Source organism: Phyllobates terribilis, unplaced genomic scaffold, assembly GCF_046119375.1.
Source record: "Phyllobates terribilis strain yellow unplaced genomic scaffold, ASM4611937v1 Scaffold_11__3_contigs__length_659146591, whole genome shotgun sequence".
Taxonomy (NCBI): domain Eukaryota; kingdom Metazoa; phylum Chordata; class Amphibia; order Anura; family Dendrobatidae; genus Phyllobates; species Phyllobates terribilis.
The window spans coordinates 543087422-543103060 of NW_027362771.1; the positions used below are offsets into that span (position 1 = coordinate 543087422).

At 43.6% G+C, this 15639-nt stretch overlaps 1 protein-coding gene across 3 annotated transcripts in view; it reads left to right on the plus strand.

Moving 5' to 3' along the window:
• CAMSAP3 (calmodulin regulated spectrin associated protein family member 3) overlaps window positions 1-14911 on the plus strand; it is a 106409-nt gene extending 91498 nt beyond the window's left edge. For all 3 annotated transcript variants that reach the window (XM_073653914.1, XM_073653915.1, XM_073653916.1), the window contains 12 exons: window positions 159-298; window positions 394-469; window positions 596-647; window positions 1907-1944; window positions 2041-2113; window positions 2207-4040; window positions 4168-4301; window positions 7076-7308; window positions 7403-7505; window positions 8201-8319; window positions 8596-8714; window positions 13669-14911. In XM_073653914.1, the coding sequence (XP_073510015.1) occupies window positions 159-298; window positions 394-469; window positions 596-647; window positions 1907-1944; window positions 2041-2113; window positions 2207-4040; window positions 4168-4301; window positions 7076-7308; window positions 7403-7505; window positions 8201-8319; window positions 8596-8714; window positions 13669-13971 (3224 nt within the window). In that variant the 3' untranslated portion in view covers window positions 13972-14911. The remainder of the gene's footprint in view (window positions 1-158; window positions 299-393; window positions 470-595; window positions 648-1906; window positions 1945-2040; window positions 2114-2206; window positions 4041-4167; window positions 4302-7075; window positions 7309-7402; window positions 7506-8200; window positions 8320-8595; window positions 8715-13668) is intronic.
• The last annotated feature ends 728 nt before the right edge of the window (window positions 14912-15639 follow it).

Genomic DNA, 15639 nt, shown 5'->3' on the forward strand with positions numbered 1-15639 from the left:
CGGATTGACTGGTGTTTTATTGCAGAGGTAGCAGTTATGGGGAACCTCCTGGATATAGATCAATCGGATCTGATGTCTGGGAGGAGATTTTGCCTCTTGGAAAACCTTTTACAATATGCAATTCTACATGTTAAGTCCTTTTTTAATTTTTTGTTTAGATGTCTGCTTGAAGGATACAATGTCCGTGGCTGATAGTCTCTACAACCTGCAGCTCCTCAGAGACTTCTATACCAACCATCTACCACCATCTTGCCCGCTTTCCCTGGAGGACCTCCTTTATGTGCCCACTGCCCTGCGGGTGAGACGCAGAGGTTTATGGCTTCTTCCACCATTTATGCCAGAGGTTGGACTTGCATAACATAATATTTGTTTTTCTTCTGCCCCTCTGAACAGGTGAATCTCCTTTCGCTCTTAGCTGATCTGTATTATTGCTTTGAGGTCGCCAAGCCTGATTTTGTGCAACCTAAAGGTAAGGAGATCTAACCCGGCTAATCACACTTGACCCAAAGCTGATAATATGCAATAAAAATATCAAGTTTAGTCTCTTTTTCACATTTTGTCTTGGCGTTTTTGACTTGTGATTATTCATTTTCAGACTTGCAGCTTGGAAACGATAGTACAACACCGTCCAGTGCACACAGCGGGGGGTAGGTATACTCTGCCAGCTCACCCCATGGCTCGTTTGTTGGCCACCAAGCTAAAATAGCTTTTGTAGGATTGGAACCAGGGGCATTTCTCAAAATCACAAAGCCCCTGTGGAAAAAGTCCAAATTGCTCCCCCTTCACCACACTCCTCCCCGAAAAAAAAATATTTGGCTAGATGACAATACATAGTGGCAGTCATAGAACTGCAGAACTCCCAACTTTTAAAGACAGAGAGAGGGTGCTCTTTATGTGCTTAACAGGCACATGAAGAGTACCTCTACAGAAGCCCCATAGTGTTCTCACCCACTACGGTATCTCTTTCATAGCCCCCACACAGTGTGGTGCTCCCCCTCCACACCCACACACACACACAGTGTGGTGCTCCCCCTCCACACCCCCCCCCCACACACAGTGTTGTACTCCACACACACACACACACACACACACACACACACACACACACACACACACAGTGTGGTGCTCCCCCCCCCCCCCCCCCCCACACACACAGTGTGGTGCGCCCACATTGCCTCTATCATTGTATAATGTCCCCTTAGAACTCAGATGCACAGGAAGGAGGGTGGAGCAAGGAGCAGACTGCTCCCTGTTCCACCATGGTATTCAACTGTATTTGCATCCAGATGATACAGATACCATTGAAATCGCTTATTAAACGGTTTCTCAAGATCTCCCTGTCAGACGTAAGCAAGTATAGCGTGTGTGTGTGTCTATGTATGCTAAATTGCTGTCAGTGTGAGGAGGGTCTGCCAGCTTTACAGACTTGTCTATCTCAGTAAATACTTGCATCCCTCCAGTAATATCCAATTTTGAGCCACTTTTCTCATTACCCTGTGTTGTGCCATTTCTATGTTCTTCCTCCCTAGAAATCTATGAATAAATTGACAAATAGGTTTTACTATTCCAAAGGGGTGTGTCTGTCTGAAACTGACAGCACTGATTGGACCGTGTCAGGAGTGTGCGAGGACACACCTCGAACTGGTAACACCCCATTGTCAATTTATTTGTACATTTTCAGGAATAAGAGGACTGACCCAACAGAGTTTTAAAAAAATTCTCCAAAATATACTCCCTTATTAATTCATTACGGGTATTTAGTAAAGCAGATCTGTCAGGAGAGTTGACAGTTCCTGACTGTCCATGTGAGTCTTAGTTCCCATTAACTTCTTCTCTGCCCACTCACTACTACTCTGGAGGGGTGATCTATAGCCCCAAAAAGCTATTTTTTTTCTTTTTTTTTCAGGGGTTCTCCTGTGTTTAACTTCCGACCTGGAACCACAGGTAAATCTGACTTTTCCTGCAAAGATTTTTAGGATGTAATTATTTTTTTTTAAATTGACATGGCAATTTTAAATCACAATTGTCCTCATCTTGTAGGATCGTTGCCTCACTCATCATCAATGTCCCACATGGATGGATTTGGAAAGACCTGGTCGAAAAACCCATTAAGGTGTGTTGGTATTATTTGTTTTGAAGTTGGAGAATGTGATAAATTGCAGGTTTTTTCTGTATTCACTTTTCCTTTTTTTTTCTCTTTCCATAGTCATCCATTGTCTCAGGCAGTCTCCTTTAGTATACCATTTGGGCTTGACAGTGATGTAGACATTGTAATGGGGAACCCTGTAAACATGCTTCGGTCTGTTAGCTCGGACAGCTTGACTCCTCCTCCAGTATATGCTCCATCCTCACCAAACTGTGTTACAAAATCTACTTACACCCCTACTGAGGATGGATCAGAATTTCCAATGCAACCCCGCACCTTTAAAAAAGTCCCATTAACTGGGAAAGGAACCAATGACCTGCAGGTTCAGGAGAAACCAAGTGGTGGTCAAGCAACACAGCCTGATCTCCCAACCATTGAAGAAGCTTTGCAGATTATCCACAGTTCTGAAACCCGGCTTCTTCCAGACGGAGCACCAGATGGTTTCTATCTTCACTCGCCAGAGGAATCTAAGCCATCCAAAGTGGAAGAGGAGCTTGCCCCAAACTTGGGTGTTTACAGGACTCATGATGGCTCTAGAAGGCTCTCAAGAGATGATGACTCTGTGCTGAGGGATAATAGTCTAGATTCTGATGCAGAAGAGACCAGACATACTCAAGAATCCAGTCGAAGCTCACTTAGCTCCCAGGCTGATTCTTCTGCTGGCTCAAGTGCAAAGATGACAAGTTTTGCTGAACGCAAGAAGAAACTTGATGCCAAAGTAAACTCAGATGGTTCCCCATCTTCAGTCCCTATTAATTCTCCTAATACGACCACATGGGCACAAAAAGCTGAAGAGTCCCCAGTTAAGAGTCCAGCCTTGAACTCAGAGATGACCCAGCTCGGAGCTAGGCTTGAAGAGAAACGAAGGGCTATTGAGGCCCAGAAAAAAAGAATAGAAGCTATATTTGCAAAGCACCGACAACGACTTGGAAAGAGCGCCTTCCTCCAGTTAAAAAGAAGGGATGGAGAAGAAGATGGAGATGAAGAAGGACTGGACGATTTGAAGTTGTCCCCAGATGAGGGGCTTCCTAAGGAAAATGAAGATGAAAAACTTAAGAAACTGAGTGAAGAAGAAGAAAAAAATGACGGCAGTATGCCTGATGCATCTGTAAAAAGTCGTAGTGAGAAACAAGTCAGCTTTTCCCCAGACGTGACAAAAGCCGGACTAGAGGACAACCTAGGGGAGTACAATCGGGCAGTAGCAAAACTGAATTCTGCACTGTCCTCTCTCCAGACCGATATGAAAAGACTTTCAGATCAACAGGAAAAGTTCATGAAGAAAGAAAGTAAAGCTTGGGTTATACCAGCCTCAAAGTCATCACCTCCAGCCCATCGGCCAAAGTCCTCACCCCCCACTAGACTAACCAGGGAGATCCAAACTCCTCGTTCCTCCCCAGCATCCCCTTCACAGTCGCCTTCACGTATGGCTCCAAAATCTCCCCAGCCCAATACCAGACGATCATTACAGATACAACCAATTGCACCGAAGAGTCCCAAAAATACTCGTCCTGTTGAGCTTAAGATTCCACCTTTGAATAGAGTACTCACCCCTCCGCAGAATGTGGACACCATACCTCACTTACGTAAATTCTCTCCCAGCAAAGTTACGGTCCAGACACGGTCCTCCATACATTTCGCAGAGGAAGAAAATGAGGAAACTCAGCCTATTAATGAAAATCATGGAAACTCACGCCCTGTGGCTTCAGTGTTTCCTCAGAGCAGTGGTGTTGGGTTATTGGCCGGGGAAGATAAAGAAGCAAAACGAACCAGTTTGATTGAGATCCCATTATCTGAGTTGCAGCCTACAGAAGATGCTGAAGTTGATGGCATGGACTCACTAGAAGGAACTCCAGGAGAAGAAGGATTGCATAGAGGAGTTGGATTCTTCTTTAAAGTAAGAAAGTCAAATTGACCTATACCTTGCCAAAATGTGCGCTTTTGTGACTCCCTGGTTGAACATTTTTTAATACTTTTTAGAAATAAAGTAAATGGTCTTGATGTAAAGCATTTTCTGTCTTTAGGGTGAGGAGCGGACAGAGGATGAAATGGCCCAAAGGAGGGCAGCTCTGCTGGAGAAACAGCAGAAGAGAGTGGAGGAAGCACGGAAGAGGAAGCAATGGCAAGATGAGGAAAAAGAAAAAAAAGAGGAGGCCAGGTAAGATCAGGACTGTTTGTGGATGATTTGGAATTAGTGGAATTGAATCGGGGGGCTGGGGAGTGAAGGTGCGGTGTTGACATCCGCTTTCCACAAACCATTTTTCTGCTTGACCACAGAGATTACTGCATGCTTAATAGTTCCCTTTAATCTCTGCCCTTCAATGATATTTAGAATCTGGTTAATTAAATTAAATTTTCAGCTACCTGTCAGAAAGGGTAAGAACTTTATACCACCTAGGGTGTTCATAGAATGTTAGAGTTGGACAGGACCTCCAGGGTCATTGTGTCCAACCCCCTGCTCAATGCAGGATTCACTAAACCCTCTCAGACAGATGTCTGTCCAGTCTCTGTTTGAAGACTTCCAGTGAAGGAGAACTCACCACCTCTCGTGGCAGCCTGTTCCACTCTTTAATCAACCTCACTGTCAAAAAGTTTTTTCTAATATCTAATCTGTATCTTCTCCCTTTGTTTCATTCCATTGCTTCTAGTCTTTCCTTGTGCAAATGAGAATAAAGATGATCCTTCTACAATGTGACATCCCTTCAGATATTTGTAGACCGCTATTAACTCTCCTCTTAGCCTTCTTTTTTGCAAGCTAAACATTCCCAGATCCTTTAACAGTTCCCCGTAGGACATATCGTATTTTGCGGACTATAAGACGCACCCCAAATTTTGAGGTGCAAAATAGGAAAAAATGCTTTTTTAAAATAAAACGGATTATAAAGCGCACCATTTTATCTGGGGGGCGGCGGTGGTGGAGCGGGGGTCACAGGAGCCAGGGTCACAGATACAGGAGATAAGCGGCGGCAGGAGTCGGGCGATGATGCGGGTCCCATCCTCAGAAGAAGTTGTCGGTTGACAAAGGTTCCCTACATAGCCCTGGGGTGGGCTTAGGGAAAATGGCTGCTGGAGCATGTGCAGATTGAGATCTCGAGAGACGAGACACGGCCGCCACCACCACCGCCCCGGTCATCCTGAATCAGCGACCCTTCTTCTGAGGATGGGGCCCGCATTATCCCCCGACTCCTGCCGCAGCCGCCGCCAACCTTCTGTATCTGTGACCCCGCTCCACCGACTACTCCCCCCAGGTAAAATATCGTACCTTCGCATTATAAGACTTTTTCCTCCCAAATTTGGGGGGGGGGAAATTGCGTCTTATAATCCGAAAAATACGGTAGTTTGTAGTCCGCTCACCATCCTGGTCGCTCTTCTCTGAACTTGCTCCAGTTTTTCAATGTCTTTTTTTTAAAATGTGGTGCCCAGAACTGGACCCAGTATTCCAGATGAGGCCTGAACAAGGAGGAGTAGAGGGGGTAATTACTTCACGTGATTTAGACTCTATGCTTGTCCTAATACATCTCAGAACTGTGTTTGCCTTTTTTGCTGCTGCATCACACTGTTGACTCATGTGCAGTCTGTGATCTATTTGTATACCCAAAACTTTCTCACACGTGCTGTTGCTTAGTTCTATTCCTCCCATTCTGTAGATGTAATTTTTGTTTTTCTTGCCCAGATGTAGAATCTTCCATTTCTCCCAAGCTTATCTAGATTCTATATCTTTCTGAATACTTTGTCTTCTCTGGTGTAAGCTATGCCTCCTAGCTTTGCATCATCTGCAAATTTATCTAGATTATTTATAAAAATGTTGAACAACACTGGGGCCAGGACAGAGCCTTGTGGTACCCAACTTGAAACACTCTTCCAGTTGGATATGCAACCATTTATTACCACTGAGTATGATCACTGAGCCAGTTATGAATCCACCTAACCGTAGCCCTGTCAATCCCATACTTGGTTATTTTTTCAATAAGGATAGTATGAGATACGTTATCAAATTCTTTGCTGAAGTCGAGATATACTATATCTACCGCATTTCCCTGATCCACCCAGTCAGTGATTCCATCATAGAAGGAAATTTAGATTAGTCTGGCATGACTTGTTTGCTACAAACCCTCGCTGGCTCTGGTTAATTACTGTTTCTTATCCAAGTACTTACATACATGCTGTGTAATAATTTGTTCAAACATATTTCCTGGTATAGAAGTAAGGCTCACTGGCCTATAGTTTTCTGGCTCCATCTTCTTTCCTTTTTTGAAGATAGGGACAGCATGACAGCATTTGCCCTTCTGTTGTTCTCCAGGATTTTTCAAAGATTCTGCCTAGTGGTTCTGCAATTTCCTATTCTGTCTCTTTCACTACCCTAGAATGTAATTAATCTGGACGAGGAGATTTAAATTAATTTAAATTGGCTTCTGTTCCCTCACCAGCTCTCTGTTTATAGATAGTGTGGACTCTTATTCCTTCGATAGCACTGTGAAGATCAGTTGATTTTACAATTTCTTTCTTAGAGAACACAGTTGCAAAATAGGAATTTAATTGTTCTGCCTTCTCCACATCATTTTTGACCATTTCACCCTTTTCATCCTGTAAAAGTCCTATAGCATCTTTGATTTTTTCTTTTGACATACCCCCAAAATCTTTTTTTATTGCTTTTGGTCTCCCTTGCATGCCTCACTTAATTACTGGCTTTAGCTCTTCTAACACTTGCCTTGCATTCCCAGCAGACAGCATTATATTCTTCTTTCGATATGCCCCCATGTTGGTATTGACCTTTTTTTATTGCTATAGAACAAGAGAATGCCAGTCGGGCAATATTTCTGAGGTTCTTTGTCCACCCTATGATGTGAATCATGACATGATGGGAGGAAACCATTATAGCTTTTCAGTGTAAGTTCCGCTGACTTTTATTTATATACTTTTCATTTTTTCCAGTCGACAGCAACAGCAGGAGGAGCAACAACGCAAAGAAGAGGAGGCAGTGCATCGTCGAGGGGACTTCACCAGGCAAGAGTACCAGCGTCGACACCAACTGAAGATAATGGAAGATCTGGATAAAGTCCTTCGACAAAAACCTATGACTGTTAGAGCTGTTAAAAAACCTCGTCCCAAAACAGTCTTCCATGATGACTCTGTTATTTCCCGAAGTCCCGTGAGAGGACTTTTAGGTAAGATTGGCGAACATGTGGAATATGATGGATTCCACAGCAGTCTTATGCAATAGCAAAGAATAGACGTGACTTGTTTTTCATTAATTTTTAGGCTCCAAGCTGAGTAAAGTCTATTCTCAGTCCACCATGTCCCTCTCTACAGTGGGAAATGACAATGGTAGCGGATTATATAAAAAATCACCTCGATCACCAAGGTAAAGATATTATCTCTATACAGAAAATGCATTATGGAGGTAGTGTAACAATACCAGCTTATTTTTGCTTTCTCTAATTGTTGAAGAAAAGCGATTATCACATACTGAGCTATTGTTTAAATCAGGTTTTGTGTAACATGTATCTTTTATTTATTTTTTACATTTTTTTCCCCCTTATATCATTGTTCTTCAAAAAAAAAAAAAAAAAAAAAATTAGTAATCTTGAAATTTTCACACTTGCCACTGGAGATTTTTTTGGACTCCTCTATTTCCTAACCTTTGAGGGAGAGTTATCAGCAGTCTCATTATCATCAGAGGTAGGATTACAATGACAGGTAACGCCTCTATAAATGACTAATAACACAGGATTTACCAATCACAATAGGTGATGTCACTCACATCTGACCCTGCTTCTCTCTCCCTTTGTGCACGCTCATTAGACACCTCTATACAAAAGAGTCTGTTTATTGCTGCTAATGTACATGTGTTGTTTCCTGAAACAGAATGTTTTAGAGTCTGAAAAAGCTCCACTGGCCTGTGTGAAAATTGTAAGATTTCTATTTACATATCCTATTGTTTTTAATCAGTTTTATGTTCAGTTGATGCCTTTTAAGCTATCATAGGATTAAATTTAGGGCAAATTCGCAACAAAATCTGCTAATGGTATTAATGAGGGAATTTCCTGTTCCTCTCAGGGCGGTCTCCCCCTCTGGACTAATGTCTCCCAACCGGGGTCTCTTCACGCAGAATGGAGACAAGGACTGGGATACTGGTTCTACTGCATCATCTCCAGCCTCCATCCCAGAGTATACAGGTAATCTACGTCTTCATGGATTCGACTTTTTACTTCTTATACCATGGAGTGGCTATCCTGGGCTAACCAGCTCTGTACTTCTAATCAACCAGTTGTACAGACAAACCAGTACGTTTCAGAATCCTCATATCCTATTTCTATCCATGCACGGTCTGCCGAGTAGACTTCTGTTTACTCAGTTTTGCAAAATAGAAAGAAATGGCCACCCCAGCTATCATGTGGGTACATTTCTTAGTCTCTTTTTTAATCATCATTATTATTATTTTTTAATTTCAGGGCCTCGTCTGTACAAAGAACCAAGTGCAAAGTCAAACAAATTTATCATCCACAATGCATTGTCCCACTGCTGCCTTGCAGGCAAAGTCAATGAACCGCAGAAAAACAAAGTGCTAGAGGTGAGTGGATGTGGATTGGACGCCTTTGTACCTGCAAAAAAGGACAAAGAGTATCAGTAGTCAGACTGTTAGGAACTTTACGTTCACATGAGGCTACAGCAAAAATAGTTAAAGGGTAACTATTGTTTGTAAAAAGTTTTTAAGATGTTACAGGAGATGCAAAGTGTTGCTGATCAGAGGAGGTCCGGGTCCATAGACCCCCACCGATCTCTTAAAATACCTCTCTGAAGTGCACAGTTCCTGTGTATGGACCCACAGGGTTACTATTGTGCCCGTACATCGCTCTGTGCATGCAGCTCATGTAGAAGCTGCATACTTCACAGCGGTGTTTTAAGTGATCAGCCTCAAGACACGGACCCCTACCAATCAGCTACATTATGCAACCCTAGTAGTGTAAGGTGTCCAGATTGATAGCCATGGGCGAGCTGCTGCTTCTCCACACCCAGGCACCCCACAAATAAACAGTGTTCCAGTCCATCAATGTTGTGCTGTGTACATTGCAAAGATCTAAGATTGTGGGTTTTAATAATCACCTAGGCAGGTTAACAATGCAACAATATTTTATTCCTTACATCCATGGTAATACAGCAGTTCCAGGTAAATGTCCAAAATACAATTGTCTCAGTCCACAAGATCCCCGCCCTGGGGCCGGTAGTTCGACTGCCTTTGTGGCAGGCGATACTCACTGTCCCCCAACTTTTGGTTGGCCCACAAATTTCGTATCTCCAGCCAGTATAGTCTGTAGTCACAGTCCACGATCCTCCATATGACAGATAATATGATAGAAGCAAAGGTATCCAGTAGCAACAGTCCTTTAAGAAAGTTTATCAAATCCAGATGACAGATCCTACAACTGTAGCACGTTTGTCCAGCCCATTCGGCAGTCGATCTCTACTCCATAAGCCATCGATCCATCCCTGGTCCAGGTCCTCTGACTGGATCCTACCCCTCTGACTGGATCCTACCCCTCTGACTGGATCCTACCCCTCTGACTGGATCCTACCCCTCTGACTGGATCCTACCCCTCTGACTGGATCCTACCCCTCTGACTGGATCCTACCCCTCTGACTGGATCCTACCCCTCTGACTGGATCCTACCCCTCTGACTGGATCCTACCCCTCTGACTGGATCCTACCCCTCTGACTGGATCCTACCCCTCTGACATTAGTCCACCCTGACTAAACATGTGCCTTCTCTTTTCTCCCTCCCTGGGAGCAGCCCCCTCCCCCTTAGACATTTGCTTTAGCTGTAAGAAAGAAAAATCTTACTGGAAAAAGTCTGCATCTCTAACAGCCGCGGACTCTGCTCTACTTCCATTGGTCCAAGAGTCTTAGAACAAGGCCAGCTCCTCACAACTCCCTTTCAGGCCGAAGGCCTCTGCTGCATCTACGTCCTTTGGTCCAGCATCAGCTGCACACACATCAGGAGACACCCGGTTCGTTATAACAAATAACAAATTCAACCTTACTGGGCAGTTCAGATACAACAGTCTTTAACATGCAGTTTCGGGCACAGCACCCTTCAATTCCATTTTCATCAACACAGCACATTTCAAGCCTCTGCTTACGTGCAGCTCTACTTATCCCATCGCTTGATCCTCCTGTCAGCCCCAGGGATTTCCCATCTGGCCCTACAGCACTCCCAAGATACGTTATATTTCCCTCACTCGTTTCCCCGTCTTCCTCTGAAGAGAATAAGGCACATTTCCCAGTGCCTAGTTCGGGCTGTAGTCCCCAGACTTTTCAGGAATGTCGACAGGAAATTCTGTACAATCTCATGCTGTCAGAACGCTGTGTGCTCCACGTGCCTCTAGCCCACTGCCACCTGAAGTTCTACTTGACATGAACCTTGCACACTAACACGGTCTGACTAAAACCAGGAAGTGCTTCCTCTTTTTGCTTGACCTACCGGCTGGAGACTTCTGCTGTGATAGAATCAAATAATTTTCCAAAAAGATACTCCACTCATCCCAGCTCACTGATTTTCATATTGTTGTCAGTATCTGTAGCTTAGATTTCCATTGACCTAATTTTCGGTCTCGTCAGTGGAGGAAGTGTAAATTTGTGCTATAATTAAAAATGTGCCAATTGCTTTGAAGTATTTAGGTCAGATCTAATTTAAAAGTTTGAAATCGTAAGTCGGGTTCTCCATAAGCTTTGCATATCTTTTTAAAAAGCATCTAAACTGAAGGGGTTATCCGATTAGTAAATTATGTATATAAGGTTTCCCTGAAACTAAGACTGGTTCTGATATTTTTTGCTCTGAAAGATGGGTCCGGGCTTATTTTCAGAGGATGGTAATTTTTTTTTTTTTCCATGAACAACAAACCACATTTATTCTTGAACAAAAAAGCAACATTTATTCAAATATAATAATGTCATCATACACATGTATATAATACACACAGTGCACATACATACACATGTATATAATACACACAGTGCACATACATACACATGTATATAATACACACAGTGCACATACATACACATGTATATAATACACACAGTGCACATACATACACATGTATATAATACACACAGTGCACATACATACACATGTATATAATACACACAGTGCACATACATACACATGTATATAATACACACAGTGCACATACATACACATGTATATAATACACACAGTGCACATACATACACATGTATATAATACACACAGTGCACATACATACACATGTACCATATTTTTCAGACTATAAGACGCACCTAGGTTTTAGAGGAGGAAAATATAAAAAAAAAAAATTAAGCAAAATATGTGGTCATGATGCCCTGTTAAGGGGAGGGGGTCTGCTGCTGACACTGTTATAGGGGTAATGTCCCCCAATTCTGTTAATATGGCCCTTCCTGTTATATATGGCCCCCTACTTCCTGTTATACGTGTCCCTCATCCCCATCCTGATATGCATATCCCCCATCCTGGTATGCATAGGACCCCTCATCCCTCTTCCTGATATGTATGGCACCCCTCATCCCCCAATCCTGGTATGTATGGCACCTTCATCCCTCTTTCTGGTATGTATGGTACCTTCATTCCTCTTCCTGGTATGTATGGCCCCCCTCATCCTGGTATGTATGGCCCCCCTCATGCCTCATCCTTGTATGCATGGCCCACTTCATCCCTGTATGTATGGCCCCCTCATCCTGGTATGCTTGGCACCTCGTGATCCACATCACGCTGCACAGAAAAAAAATGAACTTTCATACTCACCTCCTCTCTCCTCCGGCGCTGTGTCCCGCTCTGTGCTGGGATAGCCACTGCTCCCCACGCCGTGACTTCGTGCGTGGGGAACAGTGATCATTCATTCTCTCTAATAGCGCGCACACTTTAGCTGCAGCGCGGCTCCTTCTGCGCTCGGCGGTCAGCGTGCCCGCTATTAAAGGCCATGAATATTCACCACACCCATGGGAGCAGTGAATATTCATTTTCTTTAGTAGCGGGCACAGTGTAGGCTGCAGCAGGCGGCTGCTGCCTCCTGTGCACCGCTATTCCGCCACTGTCGCTCCCCCCACCACCCACAGCCAAAGTATTTATGTATATCGGATTATAAGACGCACCCCCCCACTTTTCTTAAGAAAAAAAGTGCATCTTATAGTCCAAAAAATACGGTATATACACACAGTGCACATACATACACATGTATATACGCACATACAGTACATACCAGCCTAGTTCCTCTAGACTTCCACAGTTAATAGGGGTCCCTAAGGGAGTGGGGGCCCTTTGCAATTGCCCAGATTTCCACCCCCTATGCTGGCGCAGACTGTAATTAGGGCTTATTTTTGGAGTAGGGCTTATATTTCAAGCATACTCCAAAAATCCTGTAAAATCATGCTAGGGCTTATTTTTAGAGACACTGTATGTATATATTTTTTGCATGTATTGATTAAAAATAATAGTTAAAAAGGATTGTCTGACAGTAAAATGATCTGCATATTAAAATTTCCTGTTTGGGGCTTGCTTGGTTAACATCGGTTTCATGGTGATTTCTAGGCTTCCTAGACTACAGTTCCCATGATACCTAGAGATTCGTCCGTAGACGCATGTGTAGTAAGATCTGTGGGCCGAGCATACGTGCTGCCAACATAATGGGTTTCACGGATGCACGTATGCTCCACACTATCCAGTGAACAGTATGTGATAAAAAGAGATGAGATCGGAAGATATGTGCCATGTCATTAGATGTAGAACATTTTATTCTAAGGGCTCATATGCCGTGACAAGGAACACTTCACTTTCGGTAAATGTTGGAAAGTGGCTTGAAATGTAAAATTAATGTGTGGGAGCTTTAGTTGTGTACTCCTTAAATGGGGACTATTAATTCTCAGGCAACATTATTATTATTATTGCAAGGTCTGTGATCGATATGGGACATGGTAGAATTATAAGGTTAATCTACAGTGTTGTGATGCTGGCTGGCCACCTTACTGAAAGCACGGCTACCAGGAGAAAATGAACTAATTTCTTCCAGCTTTCAGTCAGAAGCATGCCCGACGGGATTCAGTCACTGCTGAGTATACAGTGAGTGGCTGTAAGCATGCCCTGGCACTTTGACAGCTCACTATCCATAGGTGCACTGCAGAGCTACCTGTCAATCAAAGTCCAAAGGCATGCTTACGGTATATTGAGCGGTGACTGTAGCCGCTTTGTTCACGACCCTCATGACTGAAAGCCGGCGGCTCCCGATAGCTGCACTTTCAGTAAGGTGGCCCGGCAGCATTGTAATGCTACTAAAATTGCAGATTCACTGTATATTTGGTAAATGTTTTCCAAGCTGACAAGCCCACTTTAAATCTGTCGAACAGGTGCTAGCCAAAGTCGTGGATACCCGGAGGTGGCTTTATTAAGTGGTTTGGCTTGTTGACTTTAGCTCTGCTACCAAAGTGTTTACTTGGATAATGTTAAAATCCTCTCTTTTTATTTTTTTTTATCTAGGACATGGACAAGAGCCAAGCCAACCACTTTCTCATCCTGTTCCGTGACAGTAGTTGCCAGTTTCGAGCGGTTTATACCTTTTCCTCTGAGACTGATGAGCTCACTCGTCTGGCCGGCTACGGTCCACGAACGATAAATCTGACCATGGTCGAAGAAATCTTCAAGTACAGTTCGGACCGCAAACGATTCACACAGATACCTAGCAAGACCATGTCCATGAGTGTTGACGCCTTTACAATCCAAGGTCATCTCTGGCAGAGTAAGAGGCCCACTACTCCCAAAAAAGCCGGCACTCCCAAATGAACTGTACCAATTTGATCTGTTAGGCCATGTCCTTTTACTTCTGCCACTCTTTAATTTCACCTCCCAGGGGGTTTATCATCATTATTTCTTTGATCACTAGCGAGGGATCTAGAGTCCACAGTGTAGGTCAGGTTGTGCCTATTCCTCACATGTTCTCTCGAAGGTCTGACGCTTCGCTGGTTGTATAGGCTTCGATCTTAAACTGATGACTGGTGTTCTATGACGTTTATGAATGTAGGCCCAGTAGTTTCCACCTGTCTATGAAGAAAAGAGCTCTTCTGTCTTCTCACCCTCTATGATGTGCCAAGCTGGTGCCTTCCGTGAACTTGGTGCCACATATCTAACACTACTGTAGTCAACACCAGATTTTGCATCGGTGCCTTCAACACTTTACACAGTACAGAATGGCAGATGTATCTGCTCGTGAAGATGACCTTTCACCCCCCCCCCTTCTCCCCCATTCTTGGTCTTCATTTATGGTTTGCTTGCTACATTCCAAAGCTATAAGTCCAGTTCACTTGTAGTGACCTCCTTTCTTCCTGCTGAAAGTCGCTAGGTGTCCATTTCATCTTGTGTCTGCATGGCTACTTGGACCACTGGTTTTCTTTACAATGGTTTTCTGCTCTTCACTTATTTAGCACATCCATTCACTGCCTGTCCCATTTGTAATGCAACCATGGACTCCTCCATGGTGGGTATCCACTGCCTTGCCTTTTTCACCTACCATCATCACTGCCGTGGCTTCTTTGGTCGTCCATGGTTCACTGTTGTGCTGCATGTCCAGTGCTATGTATCTGCTCAAGATATGGCCCTTGTCTTGTGCTTCCTTACTCCATGCTTTAAAATATTTGCCCCAGGTTTCGGAGTAGTGCTTGTTGGAAGGCTGCTTTTCTTTTTAACATAGGCTAGTGAGCCTATTTTTTTTTTTTTTTTTCAGTATTCCCATTCTTTTTATAAATCCTAAGTTACAGGGGCTGGATCCTAGTAGCCTAGGCGCCCCTGACTTTGACAAAAAAGGCGGAGAAATAAAGGGTGGTGGTATTTATATTCTAGCCACTCGCTGCAGAATAAGTCGGCTGGCACCTCCTTTGCCTTTTCTTTCTTCTCTAAAGATGTAGATAGTATTTGTAGGTTCTAAATATCCAGGCTGAAAGCTGGATGGAAGCTGTTTATAATGTAAGAAATGAGCTTTAAGTGTTCTGCCCCTTTAAGAAAGTTCATTACTTTCCAATTAGCCTATAAGTCTGTACCCTCTTGGTCAAGAATCACACGGCAGATGCTTGCTGCTGGCTCTACATCCATCTACCCTAACTGCTCTTGTCTGGATTAGGGCTGTAAGCCTGGTGCATGTACTCACTGAGCCAACTCCATTGAATTGGTTAATATAACTATATTACCTGAAATTACCCTTTGTGGATAAGCTATGGCTACTGATAGGGTAGTAGATGTTCTGTTGCACCCTGCCACTGTTCTAGAATGCTGGGAGTTGTGGTTCTTCTCCCATCCTAAAACTTTTTTTTTTTACCTGAGCTTTTATAGTCAGCACAAACGACTGTATAAAATTGCAGGAAGGGTGACTATGCTCTGCACAAGCACACTTTGTCATACAATGGGTAGGCTCGTATCAGTAGAACAAACTCTACCGAGTCAGGTTTTTATGCTGCAGCT